At 42.9% G+C, this 23,452-nt stretch overlaps 1 protein-coding gene across 1 annotated transcript in view; it reads left to right on the forward strand.

Moving 5' to 3' along the window:
- Positions 1-23,452, forward strand: part of ATP10A (ATPase phospholipid transporting 10A (putative)) — a 199,175-nt gene that overhangs the window by 159,107 nt on the left and 16,616 nt on the right. Inside the window, exons 10-14 of the mRNA XM_029952276.1 lie at positions 2,670-2,887; positions 5,465-5,659; positions 8,136-8,724; positions 18,086-18,189; positions 18,283-18,409. Coding sequence (XP_029808136.1) covers positions 2,670-2,887; positions 5,465-5,659; positions 8,136-8,724; positions 18,086-18,189; positions 18,283-18,409 — 1,233 coding nt within the window. The remainder of the gene's footprint in view (positions 1-2,669; positions 2,888-5,464; positions 5,660-8,135; positions 8,725-18,085; positions 18,190-18,282; positions 18,410-23,452) is intronic.

The following is a 23,452-nucleotide window of genomic DNA, read 5'->3' on the forward strand; positions in this document are numbered from 1 at the left end:
CCCCTTACAATTTGACAATAAAATATTATGGGGGAAAAAAATGATGTTCATGGAAGCTGTTTGAAGTTTACAGGAGGTTACTCCTCCCACTTCTCCTTTCCTTATCCTTTGCTGCCTCTGTCTTCCCTGAACCCATAGGGGAGCTATCCACTTCATAAGTGAAGGATGTGACTAGAACCAGCTACCCACCCAAGCCAGGAGAGGGCACCATAATAAGGGTCCCTGTGCCACACTAGTGTTTGTGGAGCCGTGGCACCTCTGCGAGGCACCATCAGCTCTGCAACCAGGACTCCCTCTCCTTCCTATAACAGCCTCTGAAAACATGAAAGAAGTCTTGCCACGGGAACAGAAGCAAATATATAACAGGAGTCAGTATGTGGGCATCACTAGGAGACTTCTTTATGAGGGAATATGGTAGGAAAGATCTCTAGGAGGCATGGGATTTTTGTGAGTTTCATAAAACAAAAAAATTATGATATTAACCCTTTATATAAAATCAATCATATTAAATAGAAGACATACAAGCTTACGCACTACTTTTAACACTTTATTTGCCACCCAAAGTAAACGATCAGTGACCGCACCCACCTGTCTGTCCCCTTGCACTTTGCCTTTCTGTAGCTCCTCAGCCTAGTGCAGAAGAGCCCATTTGCCTGAAGGCAGAGTTCAGCCTAGTTGTAAAGGAGCCAGATACCCAGGTCTGAAGTTATGTCAGAAGCAACCTTTAAAAGCTAGACCTGAGGCTCCATGGGCAGAACCTCCACTAAGATTACAGAAAATTTTTGACAGTTGTTAGATGCTTATTATAAAACTAAAGGGTTGCATTGCCTCTGGAGACATAGGAAAACATTTCTGGTGAAGACTAAAACAATCAGGCCTCTCTCCACTTCATGTTTGAAAGAAATTCTGTGATCAGTCATTGACACACACCTGGGCCGAGAGCATCTTCAACTGTTACTTCGTGTGGTCTGACCTCTCAGATCTCATTAGTAAAATGAATTCAGGTGGGCTTTGGCTTTGTGTGATAAGCCCAGTTCACATATATCTGAACTAGCCATGGAAACTATTGATATGGCCCTCTGACCTCCTGTCCTGGTGACATTGTGTGCCCAGAATGAGGCATCAGCTGCTCCTTGCCTTTATCTTCCCCAGGGACTTTGAGGGCATTGCTCAGGTCACTGTTGGTCAGAAACCACTGTATCACTGTAGACCTCAGTCACTTCAGCAGTGGTCTGAGGGATGGCTGCATTTAGGCTAACATCTAACTACTTCTGCAGGAGACTGGGACAGGCAGGTGTATCCTTTGAGAGGCTGATACCAAGCTTCCAATGTGCACACCTAGAAGCTTGACAGCACTGTGTCTAGGCTTTGTTCTTCCTTGCTCTTCATTTACCACCAAACTGGGACTTACATCAGCAGGAGCGGGTGGGATATGCAGGAGATTTGTTTCTGGAGTGAGGAGCTCCCTGAGTGAGATCCTGACGTTGGCAATTACTGCGCCTTGTGACCATGATTGGCTTACTGTTCCTTATCTCTGTTTTTCTCATCCCTAAAGAAAAGTCTTACTAAAGAAAGATGTTAAATATAAGGCCAAGTTCACAAGACAGACCAATGCCACAGGCATACCCAGATTGGAAGACGCTTCTTTGTATTTTATGCATGCCACATTGTGTTAAGAAACCTTGTGCTCACACTCAGCACTGGACTTGCCCTTGAAGTTCTTAGTAATTGCTTGTTTTGAATGAGTAATCCTCATGAAGAGCCTCCTTGCTCATCTATGATGAAACAAGCTGAACTAAATCTGGGCAAAGCCAGAAAAATATGTTCAGAGCTATTCATTAGCAAGAAACAGCACAGATGTACTTCATGTGATTCACTGAGTGGCCACATGGCCACAATGGTTTTTACTGGGCAATGCTCCACCAAGGGCTCAAGCATAACAGTGCAGTCAGGGTCATATTCAGTGGATATTTGCCTGCTGGGTCTATACCCTTGTGGCATTTGTCCACTTTATGCAACCCCCACAAGGACTGTTAGCCTCTCTATTGGATAGAGCTTCATCCATACAGGGTGAATACAGATAATACCCCTACCTGTCCCTGTACAAGGAACCCCCATGGGAAAGCACCATCCACACACACTGACTGAGAACCATTGTTTTTGTGTGATTGGAGGGCAGATGTTCAACCTGTGATCTGTCTTGACAGCCCTAATGAGTCAGGTAGCCCCCTGCCTTCATCCCCACTGTCTGCTGCCCAAACTGCATTCATCACACCTAGGGTCCACCTGAATACAGGGGCTGTATATGAATCTATCTCTGTCCATACCTTACTTGTTTGTGGAAATGGATAGCCACTGTGCCAAAATGCACAGGACCTGAGCTCTTTGGTATCATGTTGACCTGGGTGTCCTCTCCACTCTCCTGAGTCTTATGTACTTAGCAAGGTCCTTAAGTTTTCTGAGATGCAGTCTACTCATCTTTGCAGTGGGGTTGAAAATATCAACCTCATGCGGTTGATGGTAGGCGCAGATAAAGCCTCTATCTCACAGTGGAAATGCTCATTAAATGTGGTCTTGCTTTTGGGAGAGTGAAGGTGGTGAGTGCTCTGAATCCATTTCATTTTCCTAGCCTCCCCTTGAGGTGTTATGCCATGTACCTCTTCCCACAGCCCAGCGTCTGGCCAGGTACCAGGAGGCAGACTCAGAGGAGGAAGAGGCAGTACCCAGAGGGGGCTCACTGCCCCAGCGTGGCAGCATTGGGAGCCATCAGAGCATTCGCATCATGCACAGGAGCCAGAGCACCAAGTCACATCGGCGCACAGGCAGCCGGGCCGAGGCCAAGCGGGCCAGCATGCTGTCCAAGCACACGGCTTTCAGCAGTCCTATGGTGAGTCCCACTCAGAGGACAGCAGCTACCCATGCTGGGGCAATACCACCTTTCCTTGCCCTGTCATTTCCCTCCATTTATCAGAAATATCTGTACATAATAATATAAACAAGCTGTTGCTGGGAGGTTAACTCTACTCAGTTAACAGAACTTGTATGGCCAACACCTCTTCCCCATACTGCTGTTTCTTTTTTAAAACACTGACATAGCCCCTTCACCAAGGCCTGTATGGCTAGGGGATTGCTGGTGAACTACCCAGATCAGTGATGGAGAGGGAGTCTATCCTGCCAAATGAAATGAATAAAACATCAGAGTGAGAACAACTGTGAAAAAGCAAAACCAAAATGAAAAAAAACCTTTTAATTAGATGAGCCAAAATCCAGTAACCTTCCCTCTCCATTGCCGTACCCAAATATTTATGAACCATTCTCATTAGTCAGGGAAATTTCCAGAAGTGAGTGAGTGAGTGAGAGCTTGTAAAAGATACTTCCACTTTTATTTATTTATTTTTTTAATAGTTTATTGTCAAATTGGTTTCCATGTAACACCCAGTGCTTCTCCCCACAAGTGCCCCTCACCATGACCATCACCCCCTTCCCTTCCCCCCGCCCCCTTCAGTCCTCGGTTCCTTTTCAGTATTCAGTAGTCTCTCATTATTTGTGTCCCTCCCTCTACCCAACTCTCTTTCCCCCTTCCTCTCCCTATGGTCCTCTGTTAGGTTTCTCCTGTTAGACCTATGAGTGCAAACATATGGTATCTGTCCTTCTCTGCCTGACTTATTTCGCTTAGCATGACACCCTCGAGGTCGATCCACTTTGCTACAAATGGCCATATTTCATTCTTCCTCACTTTTAAAATGTTTTAAGAACAGAGAGGGAGAATCCATTTTGATCACTCTGGGTTGACCTCATTCTTCTGTGTCCTTTGAAATCTAAATAGAGGCTGCCATTTAAATTGTGGTTGCTGATTGGTGGCTTTATACAGGACACTTGGGAGGCGGGCTCTCACACCTGGTAGGAGGAGCACTGTGTTGAAACAACTTTTCTGACATTGATGTAGCAATATATGTCACAAGGGTATTTGAAATATTCAAACTTTTTGACCTAGGAATTTAGTGATTCAGTCAAAGATTTCTGTGCATACAGGCTTATCAGTTAAAAAAATGTATTCAGTGATAAAAGAATGATGAAATGAATTACAGAATGTCTGTCTTGAAGTTGCTAAAAGTTGTATTTTCAAATGATTCTTAAAGCCTAGAAAGGATCAGATTGCAGTTAGCCCTTGAACAACAGAAATTTGAACGGTACAGGTCCACTTACATGCAAAGTTTAAAAAATAAATACAATGCAGTACTATAATTGTATTTTCCTTATGATTTTCATATTTTCTTTTCACTAACTTAGCTTATTGTAAAAATACTGTATATAATACATATAAGATACAAAACATGGTATTAGTTCACTGTTCATGTTATCAGTAGGCCTTCTTGTCAGTAGTAGGCTAATTTTGGGAGTGTCAAAAGTTCTACATGGATTTTTCAACTGCATGTTGGACCAGCACTCCAACCCCTGCATTGTTCAGAGGTCAACTTTGTATAATGTTTTGGGGAAGATGGAAAATGACAAATTGATGTATTAATTTTTTAAATTGAGATGTAATTGACATGCAATGTTGTATAAATTTAAGGTGGGAAATGGAAATCAAAACCATAACAAGATATCATTTCACTCCTTTTTATTTTTTAAATTTTTTAATGTTTTTATTTTGAGAGTGAGAGAGACAGTATAAGCAGGGGAGGGTCAGAGAGAGAAGGAGTCACAGGATATAAGACAGGCTCCAGGCTCTGAGCTAGCTGTCAGCACAGAGCCCGACGTGGGGCTCAAACTCATCAACCATAAGATCATGACTTGAGCCGAAGTCAGACTCTTAACCCAACCGACTGAGCCACCTAAGCGCCCCTTGAGTGGTTATCATCAAAAGGACAAGAAGGGTCAGCAAGGATATGGGGAAAAGGGAACCCTCATTCATGCACTATTGGTGAGAATGTAAACTGGTGCAGCCACTAGGGAAAACAGTATGGAGGTTCCTCAGAAACTTATAAACAGAATTACCATGTGATCCAGCAATCCCACTTCTGGGTTTATATCAAAAGGAAATGTATAAAATATTTGATTATATATAATGTCAGTGTCTAGAAAAATTCTGTAAGGAAACAGAAGCGTGTGTTTCAAAAAGTATTTATTACTATGAAGTGGTGTGATACAGATTTGTTATATTTTCCCTTCTCTGTCATTTTCAAATCTTTCTGAGTCTGATAAATTATATTAATATATATTCTAGCTGTATTATTTTATAATGATAACAAATAATATATACATTTAATTTCATATATGTGATATATTCTTATACAATTAAAATTCTGTGTAAGTCATCACTATAAAATGGCATGGGTAGATGAGTCAGATGAAGGTGCCTTTACAACTTATAATAAAAGCAAGGTGCCTTAAATAGTCAAGCATCAAGATGCTTGGCAGATCACTGGGTCATACTCTCCCCTCAGCCTCCATTTTCTTGCAGGAGAAAGACATTACACCTGACCCAAAGCTGTTTGAGAAGGTGAGTGAATGTGACAGGTGTTTGGCCATTGCAAGGCACCAGGAACACCCACTGGCCCACCTTTCACCAGAGCTCTCTGATGTGTTTGACTTCTTCATCGCACTCACCATCTGCAACACAGTAGTAGTCACATCCCCGGATCAGCCGCGACAAAAGGCAAGTTCTGGTGTATCCCTTTGAAGCCGACACCTTTGACCTTCAGCATGGCCCCACTCTTGTCAGTCTGCCCTTTCCAGCAGGACTGTTTGCACTACCCTCTCTCAGGTTGAAGGGGATATAGCAGGAGGCTTTATATGGGGCAGTCCAGCTCACTGGTTCTGTGGTGCCATTCCCTGGCTACCACAGGCAGGTAAGGGGCTTGGGGCCAAGTGGGAGAGGACAGACAACTTCTCCCCACAATGGGTGGGGCACATAACAGCCTGGCCTAGAGTGAGTCTGCCCTACACAAAATCTACACAGAGCTTCAAGGTTCCAGATTCTCACAGGAGAGTAGACAGGACAGGCTTGGGGCCCAGACAAATCGCCTGGACTTGAATCCTGACTTTACCACCCAGCTGAGTGGCTTTGGACAAGCCTTCCCGTCCTGTGCCTTATGTGACATGAGGGCAGTGGTGGGGGGTTAGAGAAAGGACTCAGAGGAAGGCTTGGCATACAATAAATGTATTTGATGTTAACAAAGCTTTTAACATCATCTTTCAAGGAGAAGTGGTCAAGAATCGATGAGAGGTCACTTAAAATGGTGGAAACATAAGTAATCCAAGTTGATTTTTGTTTGGATTAATAATGTTCTCTCTGAAGAAAGTAGAGTTTCGTGTGTGATCAGGTCCTCTATAACCTGGGTGCTTCTCAGAAAGTCCTCCAAGTGGGCTGGAGGTGTGCTTAAATAGGGTGCACCTAGGGGTGCATATGTAGAATGCAGCGAGGCAACTTTAAATGGATAAAAATAAAAGTGTTCTAAGGCTAGATGCATGCCAAAGACCTGCCTCTCAACCCTTTACCCTCTGAGACCCCTTTCCCTCCTCCTGGGTCAGCCCTTTTACCAGGTTCCACTGAGAGAGACAATGGTGTGTGATGTGGGGTCTCTGCTCTCTTTTGGCAACAGCCTATCTAGCAGTAATGTGGCACTCCCTGTGCCCTTGCTTCTGCCACACTGGCCTGCAGAAGCCCCATTGGGCTTGGTAGATCCAGAGTAGACAGGGTCCCACCACTGAGAGACCACAGGGTTGCGCTGTCTGCCCTCGTCAGGGCTACTTTCAAGCTCACCTCATAGCTGCCTCAGCATCCCTCATCTGGCCTTTAGGTGCTTCCACCACCTCATATTCAGCCCCTCTGGCAGGCATCCCTGCAGAGATCTGGTTTCTGGTTTCTAGTAGAAAATATCTAGAACAACTCAGGCATTGTTGCAACTACTGAATCACTGAGAAGGACCCCAACATAACCAGAGGCATGTGATGATGGTCACGTACACAATGCATTCCATATAGGGAGCAGAATATTTAATCACCAACCCTCAGACTGCAAATGAACAGGTCTCTGGATGCGCTCCTCTTCTCACATATTAGTGAGAAGGATCTCACTAATAGCACTCACTATTATTAGTGAGCACTAAATCTTCAGGGTACTTGGAGCCAGCAGAACCTCCAGTGTGGCTGCTTGAATCTTCTATTTGGATGTTAGCCCATTTAAAGTCATTATAAGAACAAAGAAGAAACACCTTTATCAAAGTTGGTCCTATGGGCCCTGTTTGACTACACACCTGACTTTTCTGGAGGCTATTGTATAATATACAACTTGGGACACATGGGCAAAATTATAAAAATTTAAGGCTAACTGTAATTCAGTGTTTTATTGTTACAACATTTGCTCTAAATCCATTTTCAGGCATAAAGTTAAAATAGGTATATTATGCCAGCATTAGTGAACAATACTTATTTAAATAAAGAATTGCTATTGCTCCATCACTGAGCTTGTTGTAACTTTAGCAAATGTATAAAACTGTCATTTTGTTGTTTTCATTTTTTGTTAGAAGACATGTAATTTATTGCAACTTAAAAAAATGAGCTAAATTATTTCAATCCTGAATTTGTCAATGCATTTAATTTGTTTAGAAAAGTTCTTTTGGGTTTGGGAATGTTATTTAAATTTTATATAGAAATAATTCAAAGGACTGTATCAACTGGCCTTCTGTTAAATGATTTTTGCAAGTGGAGAAAAAAAAAGGCTGGGTTTTATGTCAGACAATGACAAGCATCTTCTTCTGAGCCTTTTCCACAAAGCAGTGGGACATTGCAGTGTGGGGACAGCCTGCAGAGAAGGTAGTTTCTAAGCCTGCGGTCACCATGGGCCTGAGTCCCCTGAGTCAGTCCAGGGCCTCAATGTAACTGCCCTGATGATCACATTCTAAAGGAATATATATTGTGAATCTTTGTTTAAGTGAAATGTAAAGGCCAAAGGATGTTCTCAAGGAAGATCAGTGTTGGCTCTGGTTGCAGTTTTTAGTGCATGCCCCAAAATCAGGGAAATGGGAATTCTATGCCTTGAGCCTGACTGGGGAAGTGGAGGAGTGCCCTGTGGTAGTTGGGGTGAGGCCTTTCGGCATACCTTCCATGTCTTCTGACTGCTTCTCTTACAGGTGAGGGTGAGATTGGAGGTGAAGTCCCCTGTGAAGACGATAGAAGACTTCCTACGAAGGTTCTCACCTAGCCGCCTGACCTCCGGCTGCAGCAGCATCGGGAGCCTGGCCACCAACAAGACCACCCACAAGTCAGGGTCCAACTTTCTGTCCAACCTGTCCAATGAGAGCACACTGCTCAGGCTGGAGGAGAGGCTAGGCCAGCCAGCCCCAGCCATTGCCAGCAATGGCTACAGCAGTGGGGCTGCCAGTTGGGCCCCGGAGAACACTGCCAAGGAGCAGGAGTTAGAGCTGGAGCAGGAGCAGGAGCGGGAACTGCGCTATGAGGCAGAGAGCCCCGACGAGGCAGCCCTTGTGTACGCTGCACGGGCCTACAACTGCACGCTGGTAGACCGGCTGCATGACCAGGTGTCAGTGGAATTGCCCCACTTGGGCAGGCTCACCTTTGAGCTCCTGCACACGCTGGGCTTCGACTCTATTCGCAAGAGGATGTCAGTGGTGATCCGGCACCCACTCACTGATGAGATCAATGTCTACACCAAAGGAGCTGACTCGGTGGTCATGGACCTCTTACTGCCTTGCTCCTCAGGTATCCAGCTCCTCTCCACTGGGCTGCAACTCCAGTCTCTTCCCATGAGTAAAGTGATTTTCATTAAGCCTTTAAAAAGCAGTGCCTATCAGAGCTTGCCTCACAGGATCACCCTTTCCCTCCTCTGTTTCCCACCCCAAACTCTGAGGGGTTTGGACTAGAATGCACTGGGGTTTCAATGCCTGAGCTCACCTCAGGTCAGTGGGATTGGAGGTTACTCGAGTTGAGGCATAGCATAGCATCATTTTAAATCTGGACAATGGAGGTCAAGAACTTTCAGATTATAAGTTCCAGAAGGTTCGTTCCTTCTCTGTGATTGCCTGAACCAGGGCAATTGTGAAGCCAGGTCATGGTTTTTTGTTTGTTTGTTTTTATTAATTCGTTTATTACCAAGTTGGTTTCCATATAACACCCAGTGCTCTTCCCCACAAGTGCCCCTCTCCATGACCATTTCACCCCTTCCTTCCCCCCCTCCCTCTTCAGCCCTCTGTTTGTTTTCAATATTCAAGAGTCTCTCATGATTTGCCTCACTCCCTCTCCCTAACTCTTCCCCCACCCCTTTCCCCTTCCGATGGTTCCCTGTTAGGTTTCTCCTGTTAGACCTGTAAGTGACAACATATGGTATCTGTCCTGCTCTGGCTGACTTATTTCGCGTAGCATGACTCCCTCTAGGTCCATCCACTTTGCTACAAATGGCCAGATTTCATTCTTCCTCATTGCCATATAGTACTCCATTGTATTATAAACCACGTATTCTTTATCCATTCATCAGTTGATGGACATTTAGGCTCTTTCCATGTTTTGGCTATTGTTGACAGTGCTGCTATGAACATTGGGGTACATGTGCTCCTATGCATCAGCACTTCTATATCCCTTGGGTAGATCCCCAACAGTGCTATTGCTGGGTCATAGGGGAGTTCTACTGATAGTTTATTGAGGAACTTCCACACTGTTTTCTAGAGCAACTGTACCAGTTTACATTCCCACCAAGAGTGCAGGAGGGTGCCCGTTTCTCCACATCCTCGCCAGCATCTATAGTTTCTTGATTTGTTCATTTTAGCCACTCAGACAGGAATGAGGTGGTATCTCACTGTGGTTTTAGTTTGTATTTCCCTGATGATGAGTGACGCTGAACATTGTTTCATGTGCCTGTTGGACATCTGGATGTCCTCCCTGGAGAGTATCTATTCATGTCTTCTTCCCATTTCTACACTGGATTATTCATTTTTCGGGTATGGGGTTTGGTGAGTTCCTCGTAGATTTTGGATTCTAGCCTTTGTCTGATATGCCATTTGCCACTATCTTTTCCCATTCTGTCGGTTGCCTATTAGTTTTTTTTTTTTATTGTTTCCTTTGTGGTACAGAAGCTTTTTATCTTGATGAGGTCCCAATAGCTCATTTTTGCTCTTGATTCCCTTGCCTTTGGGGATGTGTCAATTAGGAAATTGCTGTGATTGAAGTCCTGCTTTCTCCTCTAGTGTTTTGATGGTTTCCTGTCTCACACTCAGGTCCTTCATCCATTGTGATTTTATTTTTGTGTATGGTGTAAGAAAGTGGTCTAATTTCATTCTTCTGCATGTTACTGTCCAGCTCTCCCAGCACCACCTGTTAAAGAGGCTGTCTGTTTTCCATTGGATATTCTTTCCTGCTTTGTCAAAGATTCACTGGCCATACACTTGTGGGTCCAGTTCTGGGTTCTGTATTCTATTCCATTGGTCCATGTGTCTGTTTTTGTGCCAATACCATACTGTCTTGCCGATGACAGCATAGTAGAGCCTAAAGTGTGGGATTGTGATGCCTTCCATTTTGGTTTCCTCCTTCAATATTACGTTGGCTATTCGGGTTTTTTTGTGGTTCCATACTAATTTTAGGATAGTTTGTTCTAACTTTGAGAAGAATGTTGGTGCAATTTTGATTCGGATTGCAGTGAATGTGTAGATTGCTTTGGGTAATAATGACATTTTAACAATGTTTATGCTTCTGACCCATAAGCATGGGATATTTTTCCATTTCTTTGTGTCTTCAATTTCTTTCATAAGCTTTCTATAGTTTTCATCATACAGGTCTTTTACATCTTTGGTTAGGTTTATTTCTAGGTATTTTATGGTTTTTCATGCAATTGTGAGTGGGATCCGTTTCTTGCAGGTCATGGTTTATAGCCCATTAATGGAGCTGCCTCAGGTCACAGTGAGGCTGCTGGCCTCTCTCTCCCAACTCAGGAATAGCAGCTCCATCTTGGTCTCTTTTGAATACTACAGTTCCATATAACTTCTGTGTTGAAGAAGAGAAATCAAAACCACTGGTGTAGAGTAGAACAGGAGAAGGGCTTATTTGCAACTCCTAGATGCATGCTTCTAGGCCTTGGCGGGGGGGGTGGCCTAGGTCCCCATCAGTAAGCCTGGTCACCATTCCCTCTGAACTTGGAGGATGAAGGAGTACATATGTAGGTGAGAGAGACCAGGTGGAGGTAAGGATGCTGCTGGCAGATGGAAGGGTACCTGCTGTGGCTCTGTGGCCTGACCTCCACAGTCTCCTTTTCTGTTGTATTCTGGAAACAGCTCTAGGTACAACCTGCTGTGAAAACACTGTACACTGGATGAAGCTAGAGAATAGTTTACTTCCCATGGTCCTCAGGCCATAATCTCAGTGCCTCAGAATGGGACTCCTGGCTCTCTAGGTCAGCATCACTCCGTGTGGCAAAGTGTACTGGAGGATCTCTGCACACAGGAAATCCTTTTCCCATAACAGAGCTGTTGCCTCCCAGTTTGCAAACGTGGCTCCAAAAATAGTTTGTATAGCATTTCATGGGGATAACCTACCAGGATGTGCCTTTCCATCCCAGGGGTTGTGTGCTAGAGTAGATACAGGCTGATTTTGGGTTCTCAGAGCCGCATTCATTCTGCTATTCAGTGGCCTTTTTGTTTTGTCGATGGTTTCCTTCACTGTGCAAAACCTTTTTATTTTGATGTAGTCCTAATAGTTTTTATGCTCTTGTTTCTCTTGTGTCAGGAGACATGTCTAGAAAAAATGTTGCTACAGCCAGTGTCAGAGAGATTACTGCCTGTATTCTCTTCCAGGATTTTCATAGTTTTAGGTCTCACATTGAGATCTTTAATCTATTTTGTGTTTATTTTTGTGTATGGTGTCATAGTAGTCCAATTTCATTCTTTTACATGTAGCTTTCCAGTTTTTCCACCATTTATTGAAAAACATACTGGAAAAAACACAAACACATGAAGGCTAAACAACAGGATTCTGAGCAACCAAAGGGTCCACAAAGCAGTCACAGAAGAAATCAGAAAATACATGGAAATAAATGAAAATGAAAACACAGTGGTGCAGTAGAAGTAGTTCTAAGAGGGAAATAAATAGCAATACAGGCCTACCTCAATAAACAACAAAAACCTTAAGTAAACAATTTAACCTCACTATAACCTAAAGGAACTAGAAAAAGAAGAACAAAGACCAAGAGGAGTAGAAGGAAGGAAATAATAAAGATCAGAACAAAAATAAATGAGATAAAGACCATAAAAAAAAAAGTAGAACAAAGTCATTGAAACCAAGAGCTGGTTCTTTGAAAAAACTAAACAAAATTGCTAACTTCTTAGCCAGGCTCATAAGAAGAAAAGAGAAAGGACCCAAATTAAAACCAGAAACAAGAAAGAAGTAACAACTGACACCACAAAAATATAAACGATTATGAGAACACTACCAAAAATTATATGCCAACAAATTGAACAACCTAGAAGAAATTGATAAATTCCTAGCAAAATACAGTCTTCTAAAACAATCAGGAAGAAATAAAAAATCTGAGCAGACCAATTAATAGTAATGAAATTGAATTGGTAATACAAACAATACCAAAAACAAAATCCAGGACCAAATTTATTCATAGGTGAATTCTGTCTAACATTTAAAGAAGAGTTATTCTCAACCTATTCTAAAAAAGAGAAGAAGAAAAGCTTCCAAATACATTCTATAAGCCTTCATTCTGAAATTTGATTTTGCATCCACACGAAATAAAAACAGATATGGCAATTACCTGAGCAGATTTAATTCTACTGTAAAAAAAATCATCTTTGTCCTTTTTATTAAAGACAATGGACCACTGTATTTCAGACTTAACCACATACAGCAGGTCATGTATAAGATAAAAGGCCTGGAGTAGCACTGGCAAACAGGAGTAGGAAAGGGGGGTAGGTGGGGCCCACCATAGAGAGAAGGGACCCTGTTGAGCTGTGCCATTATGTATGGTAGTTGCCACACTTATACTTTGCTGGCAGGTCACCTTTTTAAATGAGTATATAGTCTCAAATTTCTAGACAAAGCACAAACAACTCCTTTTTTTTTAATAGTTTATTTTCAAATTGGTTTCTATATAACACCCAGTGCTTCTCCCCACAAGTGCCCCCCACCATGACCATCACCCACTTCCTCCCTCCCCCTCCCCCTTCAGTCCATGGTTCATTTTCAGTATTCAGTAGTCTCATGATTTGTGTCCCTCACTCTCCCCAGCTCTCTTTACCCCTTCCTCTCCCTATGGTCCTCTGTTAGGTTTCTCCTGCTAGACCTATAAGTGCAAACATATGGTATCTGTCCTTCTCTGCCTGACTTATTTCACTTAGCATGACACCCTCAAGGTCCATCCACTTTCCTACAAATGGCCAGATTTCATTCTTCCTCATTGCCATATAGTACTTCATTGTGTATATATACCACATCTTCTTGATCCATACATCAGGTGATGGACATTTAGGCCCTTTCCGTGATTTGGCTATTGTAGAAAGTGCTGCTATGAACATTGGGGTACATGTGCTCCAATGCATCAGCACTTCTGTATCCTTTGGGTAAATTCCTAGCTGAAGCACAAACAACTCCTACCAGTCATAATCAATTTCAAGATCAAGGACGTGTGGAGAGATTATGAGCAAGCTGGGGAGCCTTGTAGTCTCCTCCACCTGATCCTTCAGCCCCAGTGTAGCTTTGCTGTTGCACTCACCTCCTCTGCTACTGTCCATGCTGCGGGTCTCTGGAAAGAAATTACTATCTGTATCTAGGTAACTATAGTTGAGAAGAAGCAAAGCCTTCCATCTGTTGCGCCATGGATGATACAAGTAAAAGAATGGCATTGCTGTAGTGACACATTGTTCTAACCATAACATTGAAGGGGCAGATTAAAAATAGACAATTTGTCTAGCTCTCCTCCTTACTCAAGGAATTTTCAAGCAGTGTGTGGTTCTGATAGGTTTGGAAGATCTACATGTAGAGAGGTCCAGCAACTTAAGATTCAGGATGTTCTGAGACTCCATTGATTTCCCAAGAGAAGAGCTATAGGATGGCTCTGGGGTCACCTTGAAGTTATCCACTGGTGACACACTGGCATTATGTATAAATCATTCAGTTTTTACTTTGTGGGTGGATGGAGTGAGGAGATCATACTTGAAGAGCACTTACCTGTGCTTAGGAATTAGAGCATTGTGTCCAAGCTGCTGTACCTGTGTGCTGGTGATAAAGTAAGGTGGACACACAAGTATTTTCCTCTGGATTACTTCCGATCTTTAGGATCTTTCTTCAAAGAGCTTTAACATTTCTACAAAAAAGGCATGATATGCTAATGGTTAATGTGACTGTGTTAGAGGGAGGATGTCATATTCTCAGGTTGTGATCAAGTCTTAGAAGTGATGGGGGGTCAGGTAGAAAGCAGGGACTGTACCCTACTCTGGTACCTACAGACCTCTGTTCAAATCCCAGGTCTTCATTTATGGGCTGGAGTGACCCTGGAGGAGTCACTTATTTTCTTTGCTTTAGTTTCCCATCTACAGAAAGGAAATCAGTATATTGACCTCATAGGAAGCCCCTGTCCAAACCCCTAGCCCAAATGTCTGGTGTTATATAAGCATAGAGTATAAGCTAGCTCCCTTTCCCTTCTCTCTGGTTCCTTCCCCTTAAGATTCACTTGCTTGAGGTTTGGTCCAGCCACCACTTTGTGTGTTATTTAAGACACAAACCCCCAGATTGCCCCCCACCTTCTCCAAGAGTGAGATGGAGAGTAGCCCACCCCCTAGCATGGGCCTCACCCATTGCTGCTATTCAATAAATCGATACACGCATGAACAAGTGAGGAAATTCACCTTATTTTGCCATCTTACTTAGATGAAACTCCTTATAAGCGAAATTTTTCGAAAGCATAATGAGACAGAAATATAAGGAAATAGAAGTATCACTGAGCACTTAAAAACACATGTTAAAACCATGAGTAGGAGGGCCTCTGAAGGCCTCTTTACAGGGTCCTGAGCATTGCCAGTAGTGCACTGGTGGGAACTGTGCTGCAGTGTCCATCTGCACTGCTCAGCCAGAGCTGGGGCAGGGCTCCTCTCAGTCCTGTTGTGTCTTGAGGTCAGTGACATGGGAGTCATCTTTACTGACAGGAGCTTTTACTGTCTGACACTGTGCATGCCCTGCAATCCTTACCCCCAGCACCCACACTTGGCTGCAGGGACCTTCTCTCTGTGCCCCTCAGGCTTCCACCTTCCACCAGGAGTTGCTGAGTACCATTGCTTTCATCTCTACCCGTGATGTTGCACCATCAACCCAAATGGCTGTGTTGCAGTGCAACACAGAATTCTTTCTACTACCATAGATAGAAAAGGCACAGGGGGTCTGGGTTGCCTATAGAGTATCAGAAAGAGAAGTCTGACACTACATGAATATCACTGAAAATGCAATGTGAACGTTACAATGCCAATAGTTTGAGATCAGTGCAGGAGAGCCAGGCTGACCACATAACTCTGGGGGTCCATGGGTGTACTTTCTAGGACAGCACTGAATACACTGTTTCTAGATGCCCTTAGCTCCTTGGTGCTTGTCTGCCTTGAGTTTGACTTCTTTCTACCATCCTGGCCGCTCCGTCAGAATGTAGATTTATTATAGGATTCACAATCCTACAGACCCTGACATTGGCTCTTCCCAGTGGCTGTCCAGCTACTGATATAGTGGGAATCTATAAGGGAGAAGTCATGTAAGAATCAAGAGCAAGGTGTCCCTCCAGTGTCAGAGGAGATGAATGTCTCAAGTCCGGAGGAGAGAGAGGACAAGCAGGCCAGTCACCACTTCTCTGCAGGGCTGGGTGGGCTTTTTCTAGGCCCTGCTGTGGGTGATCCCATAAAGAAACAGCTCAGTGTGGCCACCTGTGCGATCGCATACTCATCCAGGGTGCCCAGAATCCCAAGCTGCCCGGCTGCCTCTATTCCATTGTTTCTGTTTTAACAAATGTTTGGGCACAGCCTCCCTACACTGTTCCTTTGCCTTCTTCCCGTCTCCTCTCTGGAGAACTGAAGTTCTTTATGACTATTGTTTTAATTCCAAAGCTTCTCAGACAGATGTCTTTGGTCAATGAACAGTCAGCATCTGGAATAGTGTTATCATGTTCTATGAATGTCACAATATCAGGAGTAAATGGTAGTCATAATTAAGATGTCATCTTTTGAGTATCCTATTTCCAGGAAATTTAAATTCCTAAAGCAATGTAATCTAGGGTTTCTTCTCTCTCTCTCTCTTTCTTGTTTTTTTCATTATTGATTCCTTATTTAAGCAGCCTTTTTAGACATTTTTGATTATTCCCCCTATGACGTTTAATGCCACAAATAGGCTATATATTTGTTTATGTGCTGTATATATATCTGTGCTTTATGCTATGCCTACATATGTTTTAAATATATAATTAAAATTATTTCTGGGCTTCCTTGCCCCAGAACCAGTGTTTTAGACCCATGGGGGCACTATCTTCTTTATGGAGAACACTTGTCTAAGAGGTGAAAGTGTTTCTCCCAGGTCCAGGTTTTCCAGGGCCTGACTCAGATAGTAGAGAGCCTTCCCCAGACCAGAAGCCTCACTACTGATAGAGTTGCCAGATTTAGCACACAGAATATATTGAATACCCAATTAATTTGAGTTTCAGATAAACAACATAATATTTTTAGTAAAAGTATGTCTTTTTCTTTAAGTTTATTTTTAAAGAGAGAGTGTGTGCACACAGTGGGGGAAGGAGCAGAGAGAGAGGGAGAGAGATAATTCCTAGCCCCATGCGGGGCTCAGTCTCAGGAACCACTGTGAGATCATGACCTGAGCCAAGATAAAGAATCAGATATTTAACTGATTGAGCCACACAGGCACCCAGGTAAAAGTATGTCTTATATGCTATTTGTGCATCTTATATTCTATCTGGTAACACTACTAGTGTTCTGGAGATAGAAACCGCTTTCTGCTAAAATGCAATTTTTCACAAACTAGAAAATTATGTACCTTGATTTTTGTGCACCTCCTGTACCAAAGGATACCAGATCATTAATAAAGGTTTGTTTATATGAACTCATTTCAACAGAGATCATTAGTAATAGTCAAAAATATGATGTAGTTATTTTTAAGATAACAAAACAGCTTTTATCTTAAATTTTATGTGAAAAGTGTGTACTATTTACAAGTGAAGATTTAGACACAAAATGAATCTAGTGATGCAGAGGTTTCATAGGAGATTGTTGGAATAAATCATGGGGTAGGATGCCCTCGTGACATCCCTGCTTAATGAGTTGCAACGAAAGGCAATTCCAAATGCAGCCAGCTAGAACACTGCAGAAGGATGAGGACCACTTCTTCTCAACATTCCTGAAACACAGTCATAATATACTTTTATCATGCACAAATTATAGTGCCTAATGCCTTCCCACTCATAATTGGTGACCCAAGAAAATGTCACAGTTACAACAGTGTGTGTCACCTTGTCATGGATGCCACAAGTTGAGTGAGGCTCAAAGTCAGCACTTATGTAGTTTAGTAATAAGCGGTAAGTGTGCTCAGCTGTGTCTACAGGAAATAGAAAAGGATGGATGTTTGGAGAAGTCTCACAGGCAGACAGCTAGTTTCTTAGCTTCTTCTTTTTAATTGTGGTAAAAAACAAACCCCATATAACATAAAATTTACCATCTTTAATAAGTATACAGTTAAGTAGTGTTAAATGGTTTCATACTGCTCTGCAACACATCTCCAGAACTTTCTTGCAAAACAAATTCTCCATTGAACAACTCTTGTCTCCTCTCCCTGAGCTCCTGGCAACCATTGTCCTCCTTTCTGTGTCTGTGAGTGTGACTACTTTCAGACCTTAAAAATGTAGCCATTTCATGGGATGCTTGCCTGAAGGCTGGGTGAGGAGAGCTTCCAAGGCTAGAACGCCTGGGGTGGTGCTGACCTCTCCACTGAATCAGCTACATGTGTAGAGCTGTTTCAACACTCTGCAAAACTACCTAAGGTTAATGGAGTGGTTCAGGGCATTCTTACTCATCTGTGTGTCTGCTTCTAACCAACCTAGATGACGCCCGAGGAAGGCATCAAAAGAAAATCCGAAGCAAGACTCAGAATTACCTCAACTTGTATGCAGTGGAAGGTCTGCGCACCTTGTGCATCGCCAAAAGGGTGAGTGTATGTCCTCTCCACAAGTGCACGAGCTGACCACTGCTGCCACAGTGCTCAGCGCCTGCGTGGGATTCATCAGTGTGTCTCACATAGGTTCTGAGTGAAGAGGAGTATGCCTGTTGGTTGCAAAGCCACTTAGAAGCAGAATCCTCCCTGGACAACCGTGAGGAGCTTCTCTTCCAGTCTGCCATTCGCCTGGAAACAAATTTGCATCTGTTGGGTAATTATGCACTGAGCACTATTAAATTTGCAGAGGCAGTTCTGGATGATGGTGTGGTGACATGGCTTTAGTCTTGGGCAGCTCTGCACATGCGGACCTTGGTTAAGGAATTGCCTGGTCTGATGCTAGCATGGCTTCCAGGACCAACCATCCTTGACTGAACATTCACATCATGGCCTGTTTCTTGATGTTCCATGTACTTGCCCACCAGACACCCAGTGACACCTGAGTTGCCTCCCCTTAAACACGGCTTTCCCACTATTTTTAACAGAAATAGAGATGAGGAGCAAGGCTTCTCAACAACTGATGCTTGAAGGGACTCCCTCCACCTCTTACCCCTAAGACAAAGAGAAACTGTTAGACTCCAGAAATGGCTGCACTTTATATTTTATGAATGTTTCTTTTTTTTAATTTATTTTTTTACATCCAACTTAGGTAACATATAGTGCAGCAATGATTTCAGGAGTAGATTCCTTAATGTCCCTTACCCATTTAGCGCACCCCCCTCCCATAACCCCTCCAGTAACCCTCTGTTTATTCTCCATATTTAAGAGTCTCTTATATTTTGTCCTCCTCCCTGTTTTTATGAGTTTTGCTTCCCTTCCATTATGTTCATCTGTTTTGTATCTTTAACTCCCATATGACTGAAGTCATATGATATTTGTCTTTCTCTGACTGACTAATTTCATTTAGCATAATACCCTCTAGTTCCATCCATGTAGTTGCAAATGGCAAGATTTCATTCTTTTTAATAGCTGAATACTCCTCCACTGTATATATATATACATACCCCGTCTTCTTTATCCATTCATCCATGGTTAGAACTTGGGCTCTTTCCATACCTTGGCTCTTGTTGATAGTGTTGCTGTAAACATTGGAGTGCATGTACCCCTTCAAAGCAGCACACCAGTATCCCTTGGATAAATACCTAGTAGTGCGATTGCTGGGTTGTAAGGTAGTTCTATTTTTAATTTTTTGAGGAACCTCCATGCTTTTTTCCAGAGTGAATGCACCAGTTTGCATTCCCATCAGCAGTACAAAAGAGATCCCCTTTCTCCGCATCCTCACCAACATCTGTTGTTGCCTGAGTTGTTGATGTTAGCCATTCTGACAGGTGTGAGGTAGTATCTCACTGTGGTTTTGTTTTTATTTCCCTGATGATGAGTGATGTTGAGCATTTTTTCATGTGTCTGTTGGCCATCTGGATATGAATGTTTCATAGACTCAATTTGGTTGAAAAGAGAATGAGCTTGTTTTTACTAAAATGTACTCATTCATATTTGCGACTGTGTTCATATTAGCATTTATAAAAACATTTATTTTAATACTTAAAATATTTAATATTAAGTTTGTATTAAATTAGCTGAGGCTTCGTATACGTGCTCCTGTGACCACACCATTTGTAATCATGTTATATATACATGCACCCCATCCTGTAGTGCTGGTAGTCAGATGGTATACCTAGGTCATGGAGAAACTGGAGTTCATCTCTTCATTTAATACAGAAAGGCTGTAATTTATTTGACCTTGTTCGCTGGACAAAGGAATTGGGCTACCCAGATATCTATATGTGCACACCTAATATAGTATCTAATTAATCTTAATATACTTAATAGCATCACATACACACTTTATATGAAATTCTTTTTTGCCTGTGGTATCCAAAAGAGGGCATGCACTGCTCAAAAAAGGCCCAAATCCAGAAGCCCAGAGACATCATGAGCAGTATCCCTGAGAGTGAGTAAATGAAACACTTGGAAACAGCCTCTTCTAGTCTGCCAGGTTTTGATTTACTGAACCTGGGCTGTTCACATCTAGAACGTGCTTCTCCAAGAGAGATGAGACCCGTGGGTGAGGCAGGGGATCCTACTGGTCCTCCTGGCCTGAGGGCAGGTTGTGCTTGTCTAACTTTTCTGACCCTTCACTCTGGGGCACTCTCCCTGGAGAGCTCTGACTCGAATGGAGTAAAATTTGCCTCCCCAGTTCCTTCTTACCGTGGTCATTTGTCCCACCTTCTGGAGCAATACAGATACAATCTCTTCCCCTTTCAAGAGGGTAAGACCTCAACTGTTTGAGGACTTCGCTGTGAGTCCCCAGTCTGTCCCTTCACCTGTATTATTTCACTCCTACCTTTCTTTCTTTCAGAGTCTAGAAGCCTTGTGGTTGTCCAGTCCTGGCTTTGTCACTTACTGGCCATGAGAACCTGGGCAAGTGACTGTCTTTTTGACATTCCAATTTCCTTCAGCTGGGTAATAATCCTGTGGGGTGAACAGAGCGGCTACAGTGGAGTGCTGAGTGAGATACATGCACAGGACCCAGTGTTTAGCAGCATGTGGTGATGAGTCTTACCTTATTGCCTCCACATTAGAGCCTGGCTGGCCTCTTCTATAGATTCCTTTTGGTCATCGGGCATCCATTACCTCCCTTGTTCCTCACGCTGTATCTTTGTTAACATGTCCTGAATTTTTGACAGCCCTAGAACACCCTAAGTTCATACTGAACTTGAAATCAACTCACATTCCCAGATCTTTTTCAAAGGAATTGCTTTCTAGCTTGGATTCTGTAATTTTACTTGGGCCACTATGTAAACATCCATTAAATGTAGAATTTTCTACTTATTCCTGTTCCGGTTTTGCTGTTGTTGTTGTTGTTCGGGCCTGGTCAATGTCCTGGCTGGTAGAGGTTTTCAGAATCCTTAACTACATTCCATTGCCATCCTGAGGCAGATGCTTCTCTCCAGGGGTGTGTTAGATGGCTCTGAGATGAGTCAGTGAATGAACCAACGAGTGCTTCCAGTGGGCACCAGCAGTATCCTGGAGTCCGTTCATACCTGCTGTTGAGAGCCTATCCATACATTTTCAGAATCTTTGCATTCATTGTTTACTGCTTGCATAAATTTTCAGGAATTTTGCCTAGGTTTTTGATGCTCTTGGTCACTTGACATCAGCTAAGGTGAGTGTATTTACACCACAGAAATGGGAAAATACAGCAAATCAACTTCCCTCTTGCTAACTGTTAAACACTTAACATCTCCTGTAGCCCAGAATACTTATGGTTTAGATGATGCAGCCTGAGCTTGAGAATAGGAGTTACCACCTTCGTATTTACCGAAGCTTTATCCACAGGCACTGTGCTCCAACTTCTCAGATTCATTTTTGAGAAGTGTGTATTAAGTGGCTTATATTTTTAACAACCCAAAGCCAAATACCCTTTTCTAAATCTTGTCATTTATGTTCTTATATTAAGTAACATTAGAGAACTACAAAGGAAGGGTCACCATTTTTACTGTGTTCTTGAAATTTTCTTTTCCATAATGTTCTGGCCAAGAGTCTAAATTCAAAGCACAGTGTTCTGTGCCCTTCCCCAGCACTCCTCTTTGTTTTTCCAGATGTCATCTGAAACTCCTCAGTTGGTGAAATCTTCTCCCCTCCAATGAAAAGCCACCTGACATTTTATCACAGTGAAGCATAGTGACACTTGAACCCTACTACCTGCCTTTGTTAGAACATTCAAAATGCCAAGTTCTCCCAAGGCTAAGATTGTAAAGAGGTGGCATTTACTCTGAATCACACAGATTATGTTACTAATAAGCTACCTTAGCCAGCTGAAGAAAGAGACTGTGTTTCTCGATAATTTTTAAAGGACTATCCCCTGAGATTTTTCTTTATCCTCCGCCATATTTCATGCTGAGATAGACATTATTTCCATAACTGTCTTTCTGAGTTCAATCATATTCTGTGTTTGATTCAAGCCTGTATGTAGTTTAGGACGGGTCTAATGACCCAGTCAGGGCCCTATATTTTGGCTAGTTAGCTCCTGAAATTAAGATAAAGTTAACTTTTGAAATAACACCTTTGTTTTTCAGGTGTTAGATTTTCCTTAAAGGACTGGAATGTATCTGTGAGACCTCCCTTGCTGTCTTTTCTGGTAGATATTTATCAAGGAGCTCTGGCCAAGCAGCCAGTATTCAAAGATGGGGAGTCACGAGTCCCTTCTGTAAGAAGTTGCTGTCTAGTAAAGGGTGGGTAACTGATTGAGTTAGACACAAAGCAATGCTCTGTAATGGAAGTTTTCCTCGAGTAGCCATGCAGGTCATAGGTTTAGAGGATGAAACATACAGTGCACAGAATGCTAGCCCTTCCCTCACTAACTCCCTCCCTCACTTTAGCTTTCCACATCTGTATGGTAGGGGTGGGTAATTGTAGTACCCACACTTTAGGGATGCTGCAGAAATTTTTGCCTGGCAATTAGTAAGCCATCAAGCTTAGCCATTATTATGATGATTCTATAACCATTATTATTAAGTATGAATAAGATACTTTGAATACACAGAGGCAGACATGATCATCTCTCCTCCTTTCCCAATATCAGGGAACATATTATAGCAGAAGTGATACTTGGGATGCACAGGAAGATGTCAGTTCTATTGGATGGTTAAAATAGGGACCCAGAGACCTATAGCACACGCACACTCTCCATGCTAGTGCTCAAAGAGCTGTGAAAGGGGAGAAAGGCCAAGACCAGATCCTTCTAATGCCTGGGTTGTCAGGGATGTGCTCACAGTGAGCATGGAGCATAGCGTGGTTTTATTCTGAAGCAGACTTTGAGACCTACACCCATGTCTGGTGCTTCCTTCTGAGAGCTCCATGGATTGGGCTGAGGCCAGCTTGGGTGCAATATTTACTTCTCCTTGCTGGGCCCTTCCTTAAGTTCCCACTTAGACTTCTGGAGCATTCAAAGGAGAAATAGGCCCAAGTCAAACACACTGCACAGGCTGCATGAGATGGAAGAGAGAAGGCTGCCACTTACCACTGAGGGGGCTTCTGAAGAGGCACCACCCAGAGCTGGTGATGCTCTGTTTCCTGAGCTCAGCACTGTCTACACAGGTGTATGATTTATGAAAGTACACCATAGGGTATATTTAAGAAATGCATGCTATTTGTAGGTATATTATACCTTGACTCCACCCTCCCTGTACCTGCCAACTCATCTGTTCTAGGAGGAGAAAGGGAAGGTGTTTCTATCTTAATCATTTCAGGCTGC

Source organism: Suricata suricatta, chromosome 9 (genome assembly GCF_006229205.1).
Source record: "Suricata suricatta isolate VVHF042 chromosome 9, meerkat_22Aug2017_6uvM2_HiC, whole genome shotgun sequence".
Lineage (NCBI taxonomy): Eukaryota > Metazoa > Chordata > Mammalia > Carnivora > Herpestidae > Suricata > Suricata suricatta.